Source organism: Marmota flaviventris, chromosome 11 (assembly GCF_047511675.1).
Source record: "Marmota flaviventris isolate mMarFla1 chromosome 11, mMarFla1.hap1, whole genome shotgun sequence".
In the NCBI taxonomy this organism is placed as follows: domain Eukaryota; kingdom Metazoa; phylum Chordata; class Mammalia; order Rodentia; family Sciuridae; genus Marmota; species Marmota flaviventris.
Genome location: NC_092508.1, coordinates 59,636,249 through 59,652,936, shown reverse-complemented (window position 1 = coordinate 59,652,936; position 16,688 = coordinate 59,636,249). Strand labels below are relative to the sequence as shown.

Sequence of the window (16,688 nt, the reverse complement as noted above, 5' to 3'; positions counted from 1 at the left end):
AAATTCTTGGGCGACTGGGTGTGATCCATGTTCTTAGTTACAGTGTTTTTAGTGATAGCATACTCCCTTACTCATCAAAACAAAATGGCCCATCATTCCTATTCTTTATTACAGGTTGAATATCCCTAATGCAAAAATTGAAAATCCAAAATGCTCCAAAATCCAAAAAACTCCTCCCAAATCTGAAACACTTCTGGTCTTAAGCATTTTAGATAAAGCAAACCCAGTCTGTATAAGGAAAATCAATTTTAAAAACTTGGCTTAGTTTTTCAGGATCTTTCCTGAATTGATCATATAATGGGTCTTTTTGCTTCTTTTTCTGTTCTTCAGTTTCATGTAGTCATTCCAGATGTGCTGTCTACCATATGTTAGGTACTGAGTTGGGTGCCAGGGATACAGCAACAGGACTGATCCCTGATCTCAGTAGGTACATGGTTTGGTGCCACTTGCTCACATTTTGGTAGGGACACAGGAACAAAGGAAGCATCTTTCTCTTTCCCTGAGTATAAAGGTCACAGTAAGAATAAAACACTTAAATAGTCCTATGAATCTGTCAGTGAACTGAAGTCAGGGTGGTCATAACACTGGTTTTACACTTTGATGGGAGAGGGATGAATATTAATTGTTGATTATATGAATTCAGCATTATTTGGGATGTTTGCATAGTAATGATAAACAACTACAGCAAGCGGAATTACTTTGGATATAATTCTTTTTAGGAGTCTCACAACTCAAGAAAAAAGCGGGCAATTGCTGAAAAACAGATTGATGATAGCAGAAAATTTTCTCTATTTGCTGAAAGAAAATACCAGACCCTGGTGAGTGTTTTCCCAGAACTATGAACACAAGACAGAGGATGGGGGAGGGGCTTTCCTGGATGGTGGGTTCTGACCATGTCCTCCTCCCGCTCTAGAACTGTAGTGTGAACGTGAGGTGTGTGAACATCAGGTGTCCTCTGCGTGGGCTGGACAGCAAGGCCTCCCTTGTTTTGCGCTCAAGGTTATGGAACAGCACATTTCTAGAGGTATACCCCTGCCATGAGGTTGTCCCCAGGAAGTCATTTGCCACCACCTAGGACATCTGTCACTTTTTTAATAACGTTCACTGTCTCCCATCAGGAATATTCCAAACTGAACTACTTGGACATTCTTGTGCGAGCTTCTATTGATGTGACTGATGCCGCAGAGAATATCAAGCTGCCAAATGCAGGCACCCAGGTGAGATGCTCCCGGCTATACTCCTGCTTAGAGCCCACAGCCTGAGGTCACGTTCTTTGGTCTTATGTCCCTTATAACCCTGTTACCCATTAAGAGAAAAACAAGATAATCTTAAGGTTCTGCCACCCCACCCTGTATTTGAATAGAATCATTGAAGTAAATCTAGGGTCCACCATTCAGCAGGACCTGTGGCAGATTTGAGAGCTTTGGCTGGTGGGTATACTTGCAGCCCTATAGCAAACCATTCCTGATGCTGCAGCCCTTCTTGGAACCTGTGCCAACTGTGGCCAGTTGTGGTTACTTGCAAAGACCTCTTCATATGAGTCCAAAACTGAATGTTGTTTCAAGGGGCAAAACTAATGCCTTATTTTACAAGTCTAGAATAAATTCTGTATCCCAGCCATCTAACAGCCTTTCCAAGAGTTAAAGGCAACTGTCCTGCCTCCTTGGACAGGTGTCTCTTACTCTGTTTCAGAGAGATGCACCCAGTTCTTCAGTCATGCAGGACACAGCCAGATGGGTTCCTGGCCTTTCCCCTTCCTGGCCCACCCTTGTTGGCAGTGTGATCCCACATGGACAGGGCAGCTGAGCTGCGGTCTACTCTGTTCAGCTTACCCTGGACCTTTACCTCCCAGCACCTCAATACCATGCTTCTGTCAGTCCAGCCTAAAATGTGATTTTTTTATACTTTTGCTGAGGAGTGTATTTGAATTTCTGGCAGCTGCAGTTTTTATGTTGTAGTCTTCTGAAATTTCCAGGTGGTTTCATCAGAATTTGTTGTCAAGTTATGTTTCCTGCAGCTTGTCTCTGAGCAGTTTGAAACAAATCTAAATGCACGTCTTTAGATGTGTATTCACATTTTATGTGATTTGCTTCTGGTCCATTGTTTAAATTTGTAAAGTAATTTTGAATCTTGCTCATTTGCTGTCTCAACTTTCTATCCCTGGAAACTGTCTTTCAAAACTGAGTGGGAGGGCTGGGGTTGTGGGGTAGAGCGCTCGCCTAGACATGCAAGGTATTGGGTTCAGTACTCAGCACCACATAAAAAAATAAATAAATAAAATAAAGGTATTGTGTCCAACTACAAAAAAAAAATATTTTTTTAAAAACCTGGGCTGGGGTTGTGGCTCAGTGACAGAGCGCATGCCTCACGTATGTGAGGCACTGGATTTGATCCTCTGCATAAAAAAATAAACAAAATAAAGATGTTGTGCCCATGTATAACTAAAAAAAAAAAATTAAAAATAAACTGGCAGGCTGGGTTGTGGCTCAGTGGTAGGGCGCTTGCCTAGCATGTGTGAGGCACTAGGTTTGATTCTCAGCATCGCTTATCAATAAATAAAATAAAGGTCCATTGACAACTAAAAATTTTTAAAAACAAACAAAAGAGCAACATGCCTGCTATGTCTTCATTCAGGCAATTAATAAAAATACTGAACAGGGCAAGGAACAGAATTCTGTGGTGAACCACTAGTGAGGGGGGTTCCTTGTCGAGGGTCCAGAATCCACAAGGACTCCAGATAAATGACTACGTGCCAGGGTGGGAATCATGAATGGGAATGCTTTGCAAAAGACTCCAAAAAAAAAGGGAAGATTATGAATTGCCACTGTTGCATTTGTCTGCAGGTTTGCTTATGGAAATGCTCTGGCTTTGGTTATTTAGCTAGCTGAAATATTAGTGAGTCTCCCCTGATCATTCTGGCTTCTGAGATATAGTGGATATCCTAATAATTTATCATCCAAACCAGAATGCATTTATATTGGAAAAATGCTAAACTGGGCAGGACACTGGAACAAGTGGTATAAACCAGGGCTGATACAGGTGCACCAGGACGTATGGTTACCTTGGGTTTCAGTTATTTCTGCAAGTTGCTCCAGCCTACCTTTCTGCATCTTTTCATCAATAAGGCATCTTAAAGGACTTTTCAGATAAGCCACACTCCCCCTGAGAATTTTTCATCTGCATCTTTGACCAAGGGCAACTGTTAGTGTCCTGCAACAATCAGCAACTCCAAGAATCACAAGAGTTTAATAACTCTTCCAGTTTTAATAAACTGGAAAAAGGTAAAGACTTTAAGATGGAAGAGACTGACATTAATAAAATGTCCATAACGTACCAGATACTTTATTTGTTTAGACTTCAGAAGAATACCAAGGTAGACATTGTGCTTATTTTACAACAAGGTTGCAGACTCGGAGGATGTAACTTAAGAGTTCTGGATTAAACTCATAAATGATTTCAGGGCTCCTGTCCTTGGACTCTGTAACACTTGGTCACTATTAAGCCCTCAAATCTCAAATTCAGAAAAGAAACAATTGAAGGAAAGTTGTTCCTCCTCTGAGGTCACATGACCAGCAAGTAGAGTGGAGACCAGGTCTCAGGTCTCAAGAGTCTTCAAGGTGATGGAATTGGGGACCTGGTGTCCAGTCTGGATGGTGAGTCATGAGTGAGGAGGAGACTGCCTTGGGAATTTTGTTCTTAGGACTTGGAAGACTCCAATGAGAAGTGGAGTTTTGGCGTGATACTACTTTGTTGAACAATTGGTAGATTTGTAAATGGATTACTAGTCTCTTTTATCTAAAGCCTATTTCTTTTGAAAATTGAGACATTTTTCTCATCTCTAGTCTTCTGATATCTCCCCTATTTTCTGTGATTTCTGAGATACAATAGCTCAGATATCATGCCTATACTTTTCTTTAGTATTTTAAGGTGCAGTTTTGGGGCCTGAAGATTTGAGCTTAATTCAAGTGTCAGACTGTACTTCCTTCTTTATTCCCTTACTTATTATGGGATGCAGTTTCATCTTCATCTTGGTTTCATCTCTCCTTTCTAGTCTGAAGATTATTTTCTTTGCAGATAAGCATAAAAGGTGGTATATTTGGTCTTCTTTTTGACATTAACATCAAAACAATTTCTCACTGCTTTTATTCTAATGCTATTTTAAAAAGTAATAAGATAAAGCCTTTTCTTTATTACCCAAAATGTTTCAATAAAACATTTTTATTTTTATATTAGTACTGTCATAACAGAATCAGAGCCAAAATTACACAGTTGAACTAGATAAGATGGTTCCATATTAACAACTAAATTAAGTCCATGCAGTTAAGCACCTGTTAAGGACACATGTGCCTTCTCTGGGCTGCATCCTAGAAGCAAAATTGAATAAGATACAGAGTCAAGGATTTCATGATCCAGATGATCGAACCAGGAGAAAATTGTTGAAGCAGGCCAAGGAAGGAGGGATTGTTTGTTAAGGGTGTGTGTATTTCCACTTCATTCCTAAGGAAGTAGTAGAGAGTATCAGAGCTTCCTGGCTGCCAAATATAACAGAAAATATTATAAGAAAAAGTAAGTACCCCCAGCCAGGCGTGGTGGTACACGCCTATAATCCTGGTGGCTCAGGAGGCTGAGACAGGAGGATTGTGAGTTCAAAGCCAGCCTCAGCAACTTATCAAGGAGCTAAGCAACTTAGCAAGATCCTGTCTCTAAATAAAATATAAAAAAGGGCTAGGGATGTGGGTCAGTGGTTAAGTGCACCTGGGTTCAATCCCTGATACCTAATAATAATAAATAATAATAGTAAGTACTCCATTCTTCATGAGAATGAGATTTCCTTTTTTGCTTTTAAGTTTAGAGAAGACCTTGAGATATATATCATATATATACATACACACACACACACACACACACATATATTTTTTTTTAGTAGATGGACACAATACCTTTATTTTATTTATTTATTTTATGTGGATCAAACCCAGTGACTCACACATGCTAGGCAAGTACTCTACCACTGAACCACAATCTCAGCCCTGAGATATACCTTTTATAAGATGGGTTCTTATATGAGGAACATTCACTAAGAGTGGATAGTATCTTTAATAGAGAGCCTTATAAAAGATAGAAAATCCCTTCACCAGGTGATTTCTTGTTCTGATGTTCAATAAGAATTGAGAGCATTACATTATAGAGTAATTCAGCAAAAGTATTTTGGCAGTTGGCAAGCTAGTGTAGTCTTTGCACTGCTCACTAATGTGGAATGTAAAGTATCAATAGGGCTTGAGCCCTTTCCCCTTATGGATAAGGTTCACATGTGTAGATCACCCTAGTGGAAATGCATACATTTTAATGACACCGAAGGGGAGAAGTTGTTTTTGGAGACATCACACTCTATAGTAACTTCTACTTGCCTTAAGCTATCCTTGTTCATTAGTAACAATTACAGTGACAAAACAAAATTTCTCAGAGCTGGGGATCATAGCCCATAGTTGGTCTCCCCTTAACTTAGTCCTGCAGCCAGCTCCCCACATCTTCCCATTCCCAGCTGGGGTGACTATCATGCCAAAAAAATCCCTTCAGTTGACAAAGTAAACAAACGATACCGGGCCTCTCACCTTCCCTGTTCCAAATCACATCTGTCCTTTAAATGTGTAGCTAGCCCAGGTCCTGACTTGAATCTTCACTCTTTGATACCCAGAGAAATGTTTTGTTTTGTTTTTATAATATTTAAAGTCTCTCAGTTCTGGTTGGAATAATGGCTAGACCTGGGCTTAGTGATTCTGCTGGATCTCGGCCCAGGCTACAAAACCAAAAATTATCTTGTTTAACCCTATTGGACAGCAGCCATTGATGGACATGGTTTCTCCCATCCTGGGATGTTTTAAAGGCACTGGTACACAATGTAATTATCATAGGCTGATGCCCTTGCCACAGACCTATCCCCACTATCCACTTCAGATTTATGAGAATTTATTCTTATAAATGAGACTATCCATTGATCATCTTGCCCCAAGGACACACTGTGTCTTCCCTGTGCTAGGTACTTACGGAGCGAGGTTAAATAAGGTCCAGCCTAGGCTGGCGGAAGTCATCGTTTTGTTGTAGTTGGCTTACAGCCTTACCAGTATATTTTACCAATATATACTAAATTAAGTCCATGCAGTTAAGCACCTGTTAAGGACACATCTGCCTTCTCTGTGCTGCATCCTAGAAGCAAAATTGAAAAAGATACAGTCAAGGATTTCATGATCTGGGTGATTAAACCAGGAGAGAATTATTGAAGCAGGCTAAGGAAGGAGGGATTGTTTGTTAGGGGGGTGTGTATTTCCACTTTATTCCTAAGGAAGTAGGTAGAGAATATCAAAGCTTCCTGGCTGCCAAATATAACAGAAAATATGATAAGTAAAAGTAAGTACCCACATTTCTTCTTTCTTCCCTGTATTGATGCCCCTGACCTGGACCCAGCAATCTCAAAAAAGGGTTGTTTGGGCTTAAAGCCGGACACCTATGAGATGAGGGGAGGGGACATAAGAGCCATGATGTGACCTTGGATCTGGAAGCTTGGGGGAAAATTCATTCAGGGCACACCAGGAAAAATGGCAGCTCGTGAATGTGTTATGCCTATCGTAGACTGTTGACTGCAAACTCCTGTAACCTCCTGTTTAACCTCCTGTTTAACCTGATGTAACCTCCTGTTTATTAAGTGCTTAAAATCAGTTCTACTTTTTTACTTATTTTCTGTAAGTCACATGAGGTTGATGAACTGTTTTCTAGTGGAAGTGGGAAAAGAAGTACTTTAATGAAGAGGTTTTAAAAAATGAGTTATAGTACACTATAGAAATATTGTAGCCCAGTGTAGACATAATTACACGTTCAAGCAGTATTCAGGGTTGAAGCCTGTGTCTTTCAAGTTAAGTACTCCCTGGAGTTTTGTTTACCCTTTGCTTTATAGTCTCTTAGTTTGGAAACTTTTAAGCCAGCAGCTCTCTAATCATTGTAGCAATCACAGTCTTTTCTAGGCTTTGAAAAATCGTGCTTGGCATCACAAAAATCCGTTTGGATTCTACTGGACTTCCTTTAGACAGAGTGGACAAATGTGAATGAGCGCATCTGAGTGGTTGCAAAATTGCCAAAAACAACTCTTTAGGTTTCTGGATAAACACTATGTTTATTTTTATAAGTGTTTGCCAACTCTCAAATGTTCGGAGATTAAGCCAGGTATGGTGACGCAGCCCTCAGTAAACTAAGGCAGGAGGATTGTAAATGCAAGACCAGCCTCAGCAACTTAGCGAGACCCTGTCTCAAATATAAAAAGGTCTGAGGATGTAGCTCAGTGGTAGAGCTCCCCTGGGTTCAATCCACAGTACTACCAAAAAACGAAAAAGAAATAAAAAGTTGAGTTTAAACTGCTTCAGAATGAATCTAGGGTCTAGCTTGTTCACACAGTTTTGTAGCCATTTCAGGAAATCGTATTGTTTATAAGGCCTTTCATTTCAATATCATAGGAAAAAGATAAAATGCTGTCTATTATTCATGCAGTTCCATCTCTATTTGTATTTTATATCTTTAAAATCTGAAGCTTGTATGTTAATTGTGTGAAAACTGGCCCTTTTATTTTCCTTGCCAAAAGGTAACTAAAAGAAAGTGTGAACCTGCTCACCTGTAATTCAAGGGATTTGGGAGGCCAAGACAATTCAAAGCCAACCTCAGCAATTTATCGAGGTTTCAAAATAAAAAATTCAAAAAGGGCTGGGAATGTGGCTCAGGGGTTAAGCATCCCAGGGTTCAGTCTTGGGTACTTAAAAAAAAAAAAAAAAAATGTGATCTTTTTCAAAAGGGTACCAAGTTAAGATCTGGAGACGTAGCTCAGTGTCAGAGTACTTGCCTAGCAAATGGAAGGTTCTGTACCTAGCCAGACCAAAAAAAAAAAAAAAAGATACTAGGTTATATAGTTGAAAGAAGATTGGCTGTTTATTGATAATTGTTAAAACAGGGCAATGAATACATGATGGTTCATTTTAGTTTCTCTACCTTTGCTTAAAAAAACATTTTTTAAAAAAGATAAGTTGGCAAAGAAATAACTACTTTGTTAGAGCATAGCCCAGCCTTTTCCAGTCCCTGGGAAAAGATCTTCAGGGAATATCTCTTGGAGCACTGTGATTCCACTACATTAAGAAAAAGGATCTTCACCAGAAAGTCAACTTATCTGTCCATAGACTGTTGTTCAAAATATGTTCAGAATCAGAAGTAGAACTATAGACCCCTGGCATTAACCGACACCCCAATTTACAGCAGTTTGCTTTCTTTTATACACTGTAGGTTCGTGTGACTGTGTTTCCCTCAAAAACTGCAGCTCAGTACTCCGGAGTACCTTGGTGGATCATTCTCGTTGCTATTCTTGCTGGGATTTTGATGCTTGCTCTATTAGTGTTTTTACTATGGAAGGTAAGTCATATCTAGCATTTGAGTTTCGTGATACAAACTATTTCACATTTTAAAAAGGGTGAATTAATATCAGAGTATGGCTTATTTTTCTCTTTCATTGCTTCCTTTTTTCCCAACATTTTATGATGAAATTTTTCCAACATATAGTAAATTTGAGAGGATTTTACAATGACTAGCACACAAGAAGATTCTCAAATAATACATTTTGTTGTCTCATGCATATAATTTAGCATATTTGGCAAATAACAAATTTAAATTTTACTACTTTAGCATTTTCTTTACATAAAATCAAAGTCTGGATCTAAGATAAATTATTGGATATAAGATTAATCTGATTTTGTATTCCAGCTAGTTTCAACTTTTATTTAAAAAAAAAAAAAATTCAAGGCAGCCATTGGCGTTGGTTACATTTGCAGCTAGAGTACAAATAGAAAACATGAAATGAATGCATTGTAATGTCATGTGTAGCTAATAAAAAAATTAAATTAAATTTAAAAAAAAGAAAACATGAAATGAATGAATAGCACCATCTCAAAGGGGTTCATCATAGCCTACATCAAACATAAGCGAGGTCTGGGCTCAATGTGATGCTCATTAGAATTTGGTCTCTTGACTATATATGATACATATGATATCATCCCTCTTTCTCCCCACCAATAAACAATCTATATCATGAAAAGGGCATATGACTTGGATACAAACCAACCTATAGATTTTGTATTATTCCCAGTGAATATCAAAGGTCTCTAGTACCTTATCTGTGATTCCAAGAAAGGTTTTTAAGGATTGATTTACCAGAAAACCTGACATGATATGAAGAAAAGCCATGTATAGTCTTTGTCCTTTATTCATCAGTTTTACTGCAGAAATATTAATATTTTTATTACAGTGGCATTATGTATGCAGCATAGTGCATTTCTAAAATGCCCCATATTCTGGATTCCTAAACACATCTGGTCTGGAGAGTTTTGGCTGAACTAATCACCTTCTAGAATCAAAGGGTTCCTTTTCCTTTCCTTGACTCAAAAATATAAATGGACAAGGTTTCAAGGATTTGTTTACTTTCAAATGTCAGGCATCTCTCTTTTGCTCTATTCTTCCAAGTAACTTCCTGGTTCAGCCTAAGATAATTTTCTAAGGTGCTCTTAACATGTGATTGATGCCACTTATCAGTTCATACCAAGACTCCTATTGATGGGACTTTAGCTAGTTTTATCCCTGATGTTTACCTCAGGCAGTATGTTTCTCTAGCACGCATAGCCAGCCCATGTAGGAGTTGCCATGACAATTATTATTATCTCAGAAACTAAATTTGGGGTTTGGTGTGGGCTTATGTTTTTTTTGAGGAGGTCACAAGGACAATCTTCAGAGCAGATCTTATTGGCAGTCTTTAATCCTCACTGAGACAAAGCAGTGGGTTGAGGGTTAAGAGACCATGCTCTGTGATTATAATCCTGGGCAAATAATTTCACCTCTCTGGGGCTCTGATTTGCTTCAGCTGTTTAATAAGCAGATTGGACTTTGGTGATTTCATTGGGTTTTTTTTTTGTTTGTTTGTTTTGTTTTTTGTTTTAAGCTCTGAAGTATCCAGACCCTCAAGGGGACTCTATCAGATAATTTCTCTAATCCCCACATGAAAGTAATTCTTATTACTTTATATTCTTTCTGAAACTAAATTATTTATTTTTAAGGCCATAGAATATTATGGTCCGAAAAGATTCTGGTTCAGTGGTCTTTAAATTTGAGTTTTGTACCTCTGCATGGGTGGCACAACTAAACTAAGCAGATAGAGACCTCTACTTTAAACAGAGAAGTTCTACTTTTATCTGCTTTGCCTAGGATTTTGCTAGAATGTAAAAGTCTTCAGCTGATCCATTCACTTTCATTTTTTAGATCAGGGATATTAAGAATGTTGCTGCTGGCTGTGGTGGTATATACCTGTAATCCCAGAGACTCGGGAGGCCACAGTGGGAGGATCACAAGTTTAAGGCCAGCCTCAGAAACTTAATGAGACACTGTCTCAAATTTAAATAAAAATAAAAAGCACTGGGGAAGTAGCTAAGTGGTAAAGTATCCCTGGATTCAATCCAATCCCCAAATACCTTCTCTCCCCACCCCCACCCCCCCGCACTTCTGCCAAAAAATATGTTGATATGTTGGAGGCAGGACCCAGGACTCTTGGATCCTGGTTCATTCTTCCTACTCGTTATCTATCTACTAGTACTTATTGAAAGTTGGCTGGGTGTGTTCACTGTCTATTGCATTGGATGTCATAGATAAATCTCAAGTAGTCTAGTTCAACAGTGCCCAACACATCTTTCTTTAGTAATGGAAATGTTCTGGAATGACACTGTCCAGTATGGTAGACAAGAGTCACATGTGGCCATTGAGCACTTGTAATATGGCTATTGTGACAGAATTACTGAATGTTAAATTTGAATAGTCACATGTAGTTAGTAGCTGTCATATCATGCAAAATGGATCTAGATTTTTACTTTCACTAGTTGGCAGAATTTTCCAGGAAAGATTTGTTCAGCCAAGTTTATTCCAAAGAGCAGTTCCATGACCTTATGAACTAGATAAAAATAAACAGAAAAAAGTTCTCCATTCTTGAATGAAGGAAATTATAGTAGAAAGTGGAATTATACTTTTATACTTATTTAGAGTGTCCTAACCTGAGGAACACAGATTCCTACCATTTAAGGGTTATGTGGTGGTTCAGAATTTGGGAAAATGATAGCAATCATGCTTTCATGACAGTGTATTCGAATTTGTATTGCGATTCACCCCACAGATCCAAAGGTCTTAAGTAAATGGAATTTGTTCCGTAAAATTTACTGCAAAAGGCAGAAAAGTACAGTATGTCTATATTTTATTTGGATTTGTGCTAAGTTTTACTTAGGGAATTTAGTTTCTAACCTTTGTCTCAATAGACTGTAAAAGTCACTCTTTTGCCCTTTTGGATTCTATTCTGTGAGAAGAAATCAGCCAAAACTACAATCAAACATGCATAGATTTTTCCTTTTTAGAATGATTTTTGTCCTTAGGATTTTGTCTACAAATAAAAAAAAAATTAGTGGATTAGCATCTCCATGTAACCATTTGACCAGAGACCCTCAATAATAGCATGTGTTGAACGCTGTCCCAGGATAATATATGCAGTGGCAGCTCACTTCTGGTTGACCAGGTCTCTGGCAAGGGGCCATAAATAGAAAGCAGGTTAAAATCTGAGATGTTCTTTTGTTTAGCTCTTCTCTTATCCACAAAGCTGTAAAATTGACTAAATACCTTGCTTCCTTATAGTGTGGTTTCTTCAAGAGAAATAAGAAAGATCATTATGATGCCACATATCACAAGGCTGAGATCCATGCTCAGCCGTCTGATAAAGAGAGGCTTACTTCTGATGCATAGTATTGATCTACTTCTGTAATTGGTAATTGATCAATGTTTTTTAATTGCTAGCTGTGGGACCTGCTTATGGTTGTGGTGGCTAACTTTAAGAGCGACAGCTTGCTATGTGTTCCATTAACAGATGTTTCCAAATGTCCACACTGGCTTGCCTTGCTTGGATTTATTTTATTTATGTCACTTGAAAATACACAGGTTTGTTTTTTGTTTGTTTGTTTCAATGCACAAAGAATCTTTTTTTGCAGGTGAGTTATTTTGTGTTCTTGTTAAACATCACCCACAGCAATGAAGAAAATCGCAACCTTTGCACACATAAAAGGAGGTTTTAGACCTCCATAGTAGCCCAGTTTGCCCCGTGCTGTTAATCCAGTGTGTAGCATCCCACTCGGAATTTCAAAGGTGCATAAGAAATCTCTCAGATTTCTTGTTCATTTTGGAATTTCCCAGGGATAGAAGCTTGTGTTGACTGCCTAATTAACCTGTTGCATGTTGGAAACTTTGTGTTTCTCTTGACAAAGAGGTTTCCTCTTTTTGTTCTCCTTGCTATGAAATGATGGGGCAGGCTTGGAATGCTTTTTATGGTTGCTTGGAAATCATTTTATGCTACCTAAGCATGCAACTTCCTTTCCCTGCATATCTCCTTCAGGCCAAAGACCATTACAACAAAGAGTGACTGTCAGCCTTATGGGCTTTATGATCAACTTCAGAAAAATAGTCATCTGCCAAAGTAACTTTCTATATACAAAATTCCAGTACAAAAAAGTTCTGGGTAGTTTTTATTTCATTATGTTGTAATGGAGTTTGACCATGTTTCATGCTTATAGAGATTTTATTCTGCCTTGAGTCTCAGTTAATTTTAATTCATGTTTTGCTTCTCTGGTTTGAAAAGCCATGGAAGGAGGAATTTTGGGTGATTCCTTTTTCCATTTCTATGGACACAAAAAGAAAGAATGATTCCTGAATTCCTTCATGTGGCACTGTCACAATGAATTCCCAGCATTGCTCTTTTGACTTTACATTTTATCCTTAATTTACTTTTTAAAAATGGAATAGGCAACAGTTTCATTTTGTGATAAATATACTGACTTTTTTTTGCACAGAATACTAAACAAGTCCATGTAGAAATGACTAGAATAAAACCTCATGGTTCATAGGCATATGATTTTGTCTTGCCCTGACATTTTTATAATATAACATTCTTCAACATAAATGTTCTATTCCTGTTGCCATCATGTAATAAACACATTAATCAACCATTCTAAGTTATCTTCTTCATCCTTCTAAGCTGCATTTTTAACTTGAAAACATACCTTCAAAAAAACCCCCACATTTTTATGCATTAAAAATTCAATCTGATTCAAAAATATTCAGGTATATTCTCCACATACTTTGGATCAGAATGAATTTTTTAAAGTGAATAAAATATCTATTCATTACCAATTTGAATGTAAATGCTGTCTTTTTGCAAAAGAAGAAGAAAAATTAGGGAATGCTCCAAAATTCAAACTCCATTACTTTTCTTAAGTCCTGTGTGGTACACGATTGATTTTATTGCAGTACACTATTACTTCATGATTTACTGTGGTAACATCTTAATTGGAAACAACAGCAAATCCAGGTGATATAAAATACCTTCTAGCTAATGAGAAATGTGATGTGTACTGAAGTCTCAGTGGACAGGAAAAGACTCTTAAATTGACCCATTGGAACACAATATTTTCAAATTTGTAAAGTATTTGTGACCTGGTTTCCACCTAACTAGTGGGAGAAGGGCATGAAATAATTTTTGTTTTATGTCTATTAAAAATCACTCTAAAAAATTGTTTTTCAAGTCATTTAGTAATCTGAAATTTGGATATTTTACAAATATCATGATTTTTTTTTTTTTTTAATAGAAGCATGCTTTCACAAACTCTTAAATTGTTAGTCAAGAGATAACTTACAGCTGGGTGCACTGGCGCACACCTCTAATCCTAGCAACTCAGGAGGCTGAGGCAGGAGGATCGAAAGTTCAAGGCCTGTCTGGGCAATTTATCGATACACTATCTCAAAAATTTTTTTTTAAAGGCTGGGGATATAGCTCAGGGGTAAAGCACCCTTGGGTTCAATTCCCAGTATGGAGGAAAGGAAAAAAACCTACATTATTGTACAATGAAAAGACCAGATAAAAAATGGACTTTTCTTTGAGTTTTAGGGCTGTTCTCTTGTTTCCACTGGCTGCTATTTCTTTTCAACCTACCAGTGCTTTCTTGAAAGAAGATAGTGTCTTTTTTTCCCCTTAATCCAAAGGTAGATACAGATGAACAGAAAGCTTAGGCCATTCCAATTTGATGTAGTTGGTTTTCTTGAGACTAATTAATTTGTGTCTGTTTTTCTCTCCCCCTTCTCCAGTGTGGATTCTTTAAGCGCTCTAGGTACGATGATAGCGTTCCCCGATACCATGCTGTAAGGATCCGTAAAGAAGAGCGAGAGATCAAAGATGAAAAATACAATGATAACCTTGAAAAAAAACAGTGGGTCACAAAGTGGAATGAAAATGAAAGTTATTCCTAGGGGACCAGAAAAGCTTCACAGTACCCAAAATGCTTTTTGGTTTATTTGTTGTTTTTTTTTCCCAACTCAAATACAAATGGATTTAAGAGCCTGTTCAGTACCTGAGGATTAATTTCAGACTGACTACACACAGTACGAACCTACAGTTTTCACTGTGGATATTGTTACACAGCCTAAAGCTTCTGTTTTGCACAGCCAAATTTAAGACTATTGAAATGGATCTTTCTTTAACTGCCTTAATTTAACTTTCTGGGTTGCCTTTGTTTTTGGTGTGACTGACCCACACGCTCTGGGGACGGGCCTGCCCAGGTGCACTCAGGCAACATCCTCCTGGTAGCACCCACATTCACCTGCGCTAACAGAATGGCCGTCCTAGCCTGCTGCTGTGAGCATCCTTCCTGTAGGATCAGAGAACCTGCAAGTTAAGTGTCCTGCAGCACAAGACTCTGCCATCAAGGCAGCTGTGTCTCAGTTTCAAGTGCTGTCTAAAGTTAAGTGTGCAATAGAAGGTGATGTTGCCATCCTACTCTCTCTGTCCATTCCCTAGATGTGACTCCTTGCTCACACCAAGTGCACACAGGTTCCCTTCTCCCTTTTCACTAAAACACACAGGTGCAACAGACTTGAATGCTAGTGATACTTGTTTGTATGTGATATTTATTTTTTTCTTTAAACCATTTTGTTATTGACTAACAAGCCAAAGATCCTTCAGGTTGATTTAAACAATCAGAATTGGAACATGGGAGATCATTGATTGACCCAAGTTATTTCTTGCAAAAAGAAAATAATCCTTTATAAAATATACCAGAGAGTTGTTTTAATAACTTATCTGTAAATTATGACATCTCCTTCATGACAGCTTCTCCCCCCCAACACAAAAAGTTTAAGAAAAAACAATCAAGATGTTTGATGTAACAAAGATGTTTAATTCTTACCTGACACCTGATATTATTATTATTTTTAGTTTAGAGCCCTGTGTGATATTTCTGAATTTAGTGCTATAACTTTCAGGAACTTTGTGGAGAAAATGAGTTTGTTCATTGAACTCTAGGGCTTGTTTACTCACTGCTGCAAATACTGTATATTCAGGACTTGAACTAATCGGTGAGTGCCTATGGTGGATCCAAACCGATCCAGTGTAAGACTACTGAATGAGTATCTGCTACCCAAATGGTGACCCAGTCAGATGGAACATCATGGCTGTAAGCTTTTTAAATGTTATTGGAACCATTTAATTAGTGAGTTGGTGTTCTATATTTAGTGTCCTTCCCTATCAAAATTTCCAAGATGACTTTGGAACTATTTTAAGAAGATCTTCAGATTGTTTAATTGTAAAAGCTGGCTGGGGTGGGAAGGAAAGACAGCAATGACTCTAGACATTCAATAGAGATTGAATATATATGAAAGTGGAATTTTAAACAAAATTCTCTGCTTTAAAATGTTAAAGTTATATGGGGAGCAAGAGCAAACAGGTGCTAATTCATTTGGCGATAGCATAAGCAGTGTTTCAATCTTTTAAGAGAACAAAATACAGCTATATATGCCATTGTTGCTTTGGAGTTTTAATTTTTTATTTTCATAAATATTGTACCCTGAAGATACTAAGAACTTTATTCTGGTTGTACTTGGAATTTTCATTCATAAAAATTTTATAAATGATGTTTTATTTACAAAAATTTCTCTAAAACAGATCATAACAGTGTTTTAAGTCTCAGTTTCTTATTTGGATAACATGGAGCCTAATAGACACATTGGCTTTATAGGATATTAATCCAATATTTTGACGGTGTTTTTAAACATTGTTATGAAAATGAATGTCCTAAAAAGAAGGGTGGGAGGGTAGTTCAAAAACAAAACAAGAATGTTTGTGGTGTTTAAATTTATAGTTGTTAAAAATGTCATCTCAAGTCAAGTCACTGGTCTGTTTGCATTTGATACGTTTTTATACTAACTATCATTGTAAAATTATTTCATGATTAGAAAATACCTGTGGATATTTGTATAAAAGTGTGAAATAAATTTTTTATGAAAATGTTCATTCCTTAGTGACACAACATTATATTGTGAAACAACTTCATAAATGACAATTTGAATTCCCTTTCTTATTTCATCAAGCCAAACTAAAGTTTTTGATATTTATTCTTAAGAGCCCAAATAATCCCAGATCAGCCAAAGATACTAGTACCCAAAGGAGTGCAATGTAAATTTGATTGAGGGGTTTTTTTTTTTTTTAAATCCTCTTGAAACTGTTTTTGATGTTTTAAATTTCCTTTTTTTTTTTTTTA

At 37.4% G+C, this 16,688-nt stretch overlaps 1 protein-coding gene across 2 annotated transcripts in view; it reads left to right on the top strand.

Annotated features, from left to right (window-relative positions):
* Positions 1 to 16,439, top strand: part of Itga6 (integrin subunit alpha 6) — a 78,866-nt gene extending 62,427 nt beyond the window's left edge. Inside the window, exons 21-26 of one of the 2 annotated variants that reach the window (XM_027946072.3) lie at positions 720 to 818; positions 914 to 1,024; positions 1,119 to 1,217; positions 8,317 to 8,442; positions 11,746 to 11,875; positions 14,242 to 14,330. In XM_027946072.3, the coding sequence (XP_027801873.2) occupies positions 720 to 818; positions 914 to 1,024; positions 1,119 to 1,217; positions 8,317 to 8,442; positions 11,746 to 11,853 (543 nt within the window). In that variant the 3' untranslated portion in view covers positions 11,854 to 11,875; positions 14,242 to 14,330. Of the gene's footprint in view, positions 1 to 719; positions 819 to 913; positions 1,025 to 1,118; positions 1,218 to 8,316; positions 8,443 to 11,745; positions 11,876 to 14,241 lie in introns of both variants that reach the window. The other variant, XM_027946071.2, reaches the window with a different exon arrangement.
* Positions 16,440 to 16,688: the final 249 nt, after the last annotated feature.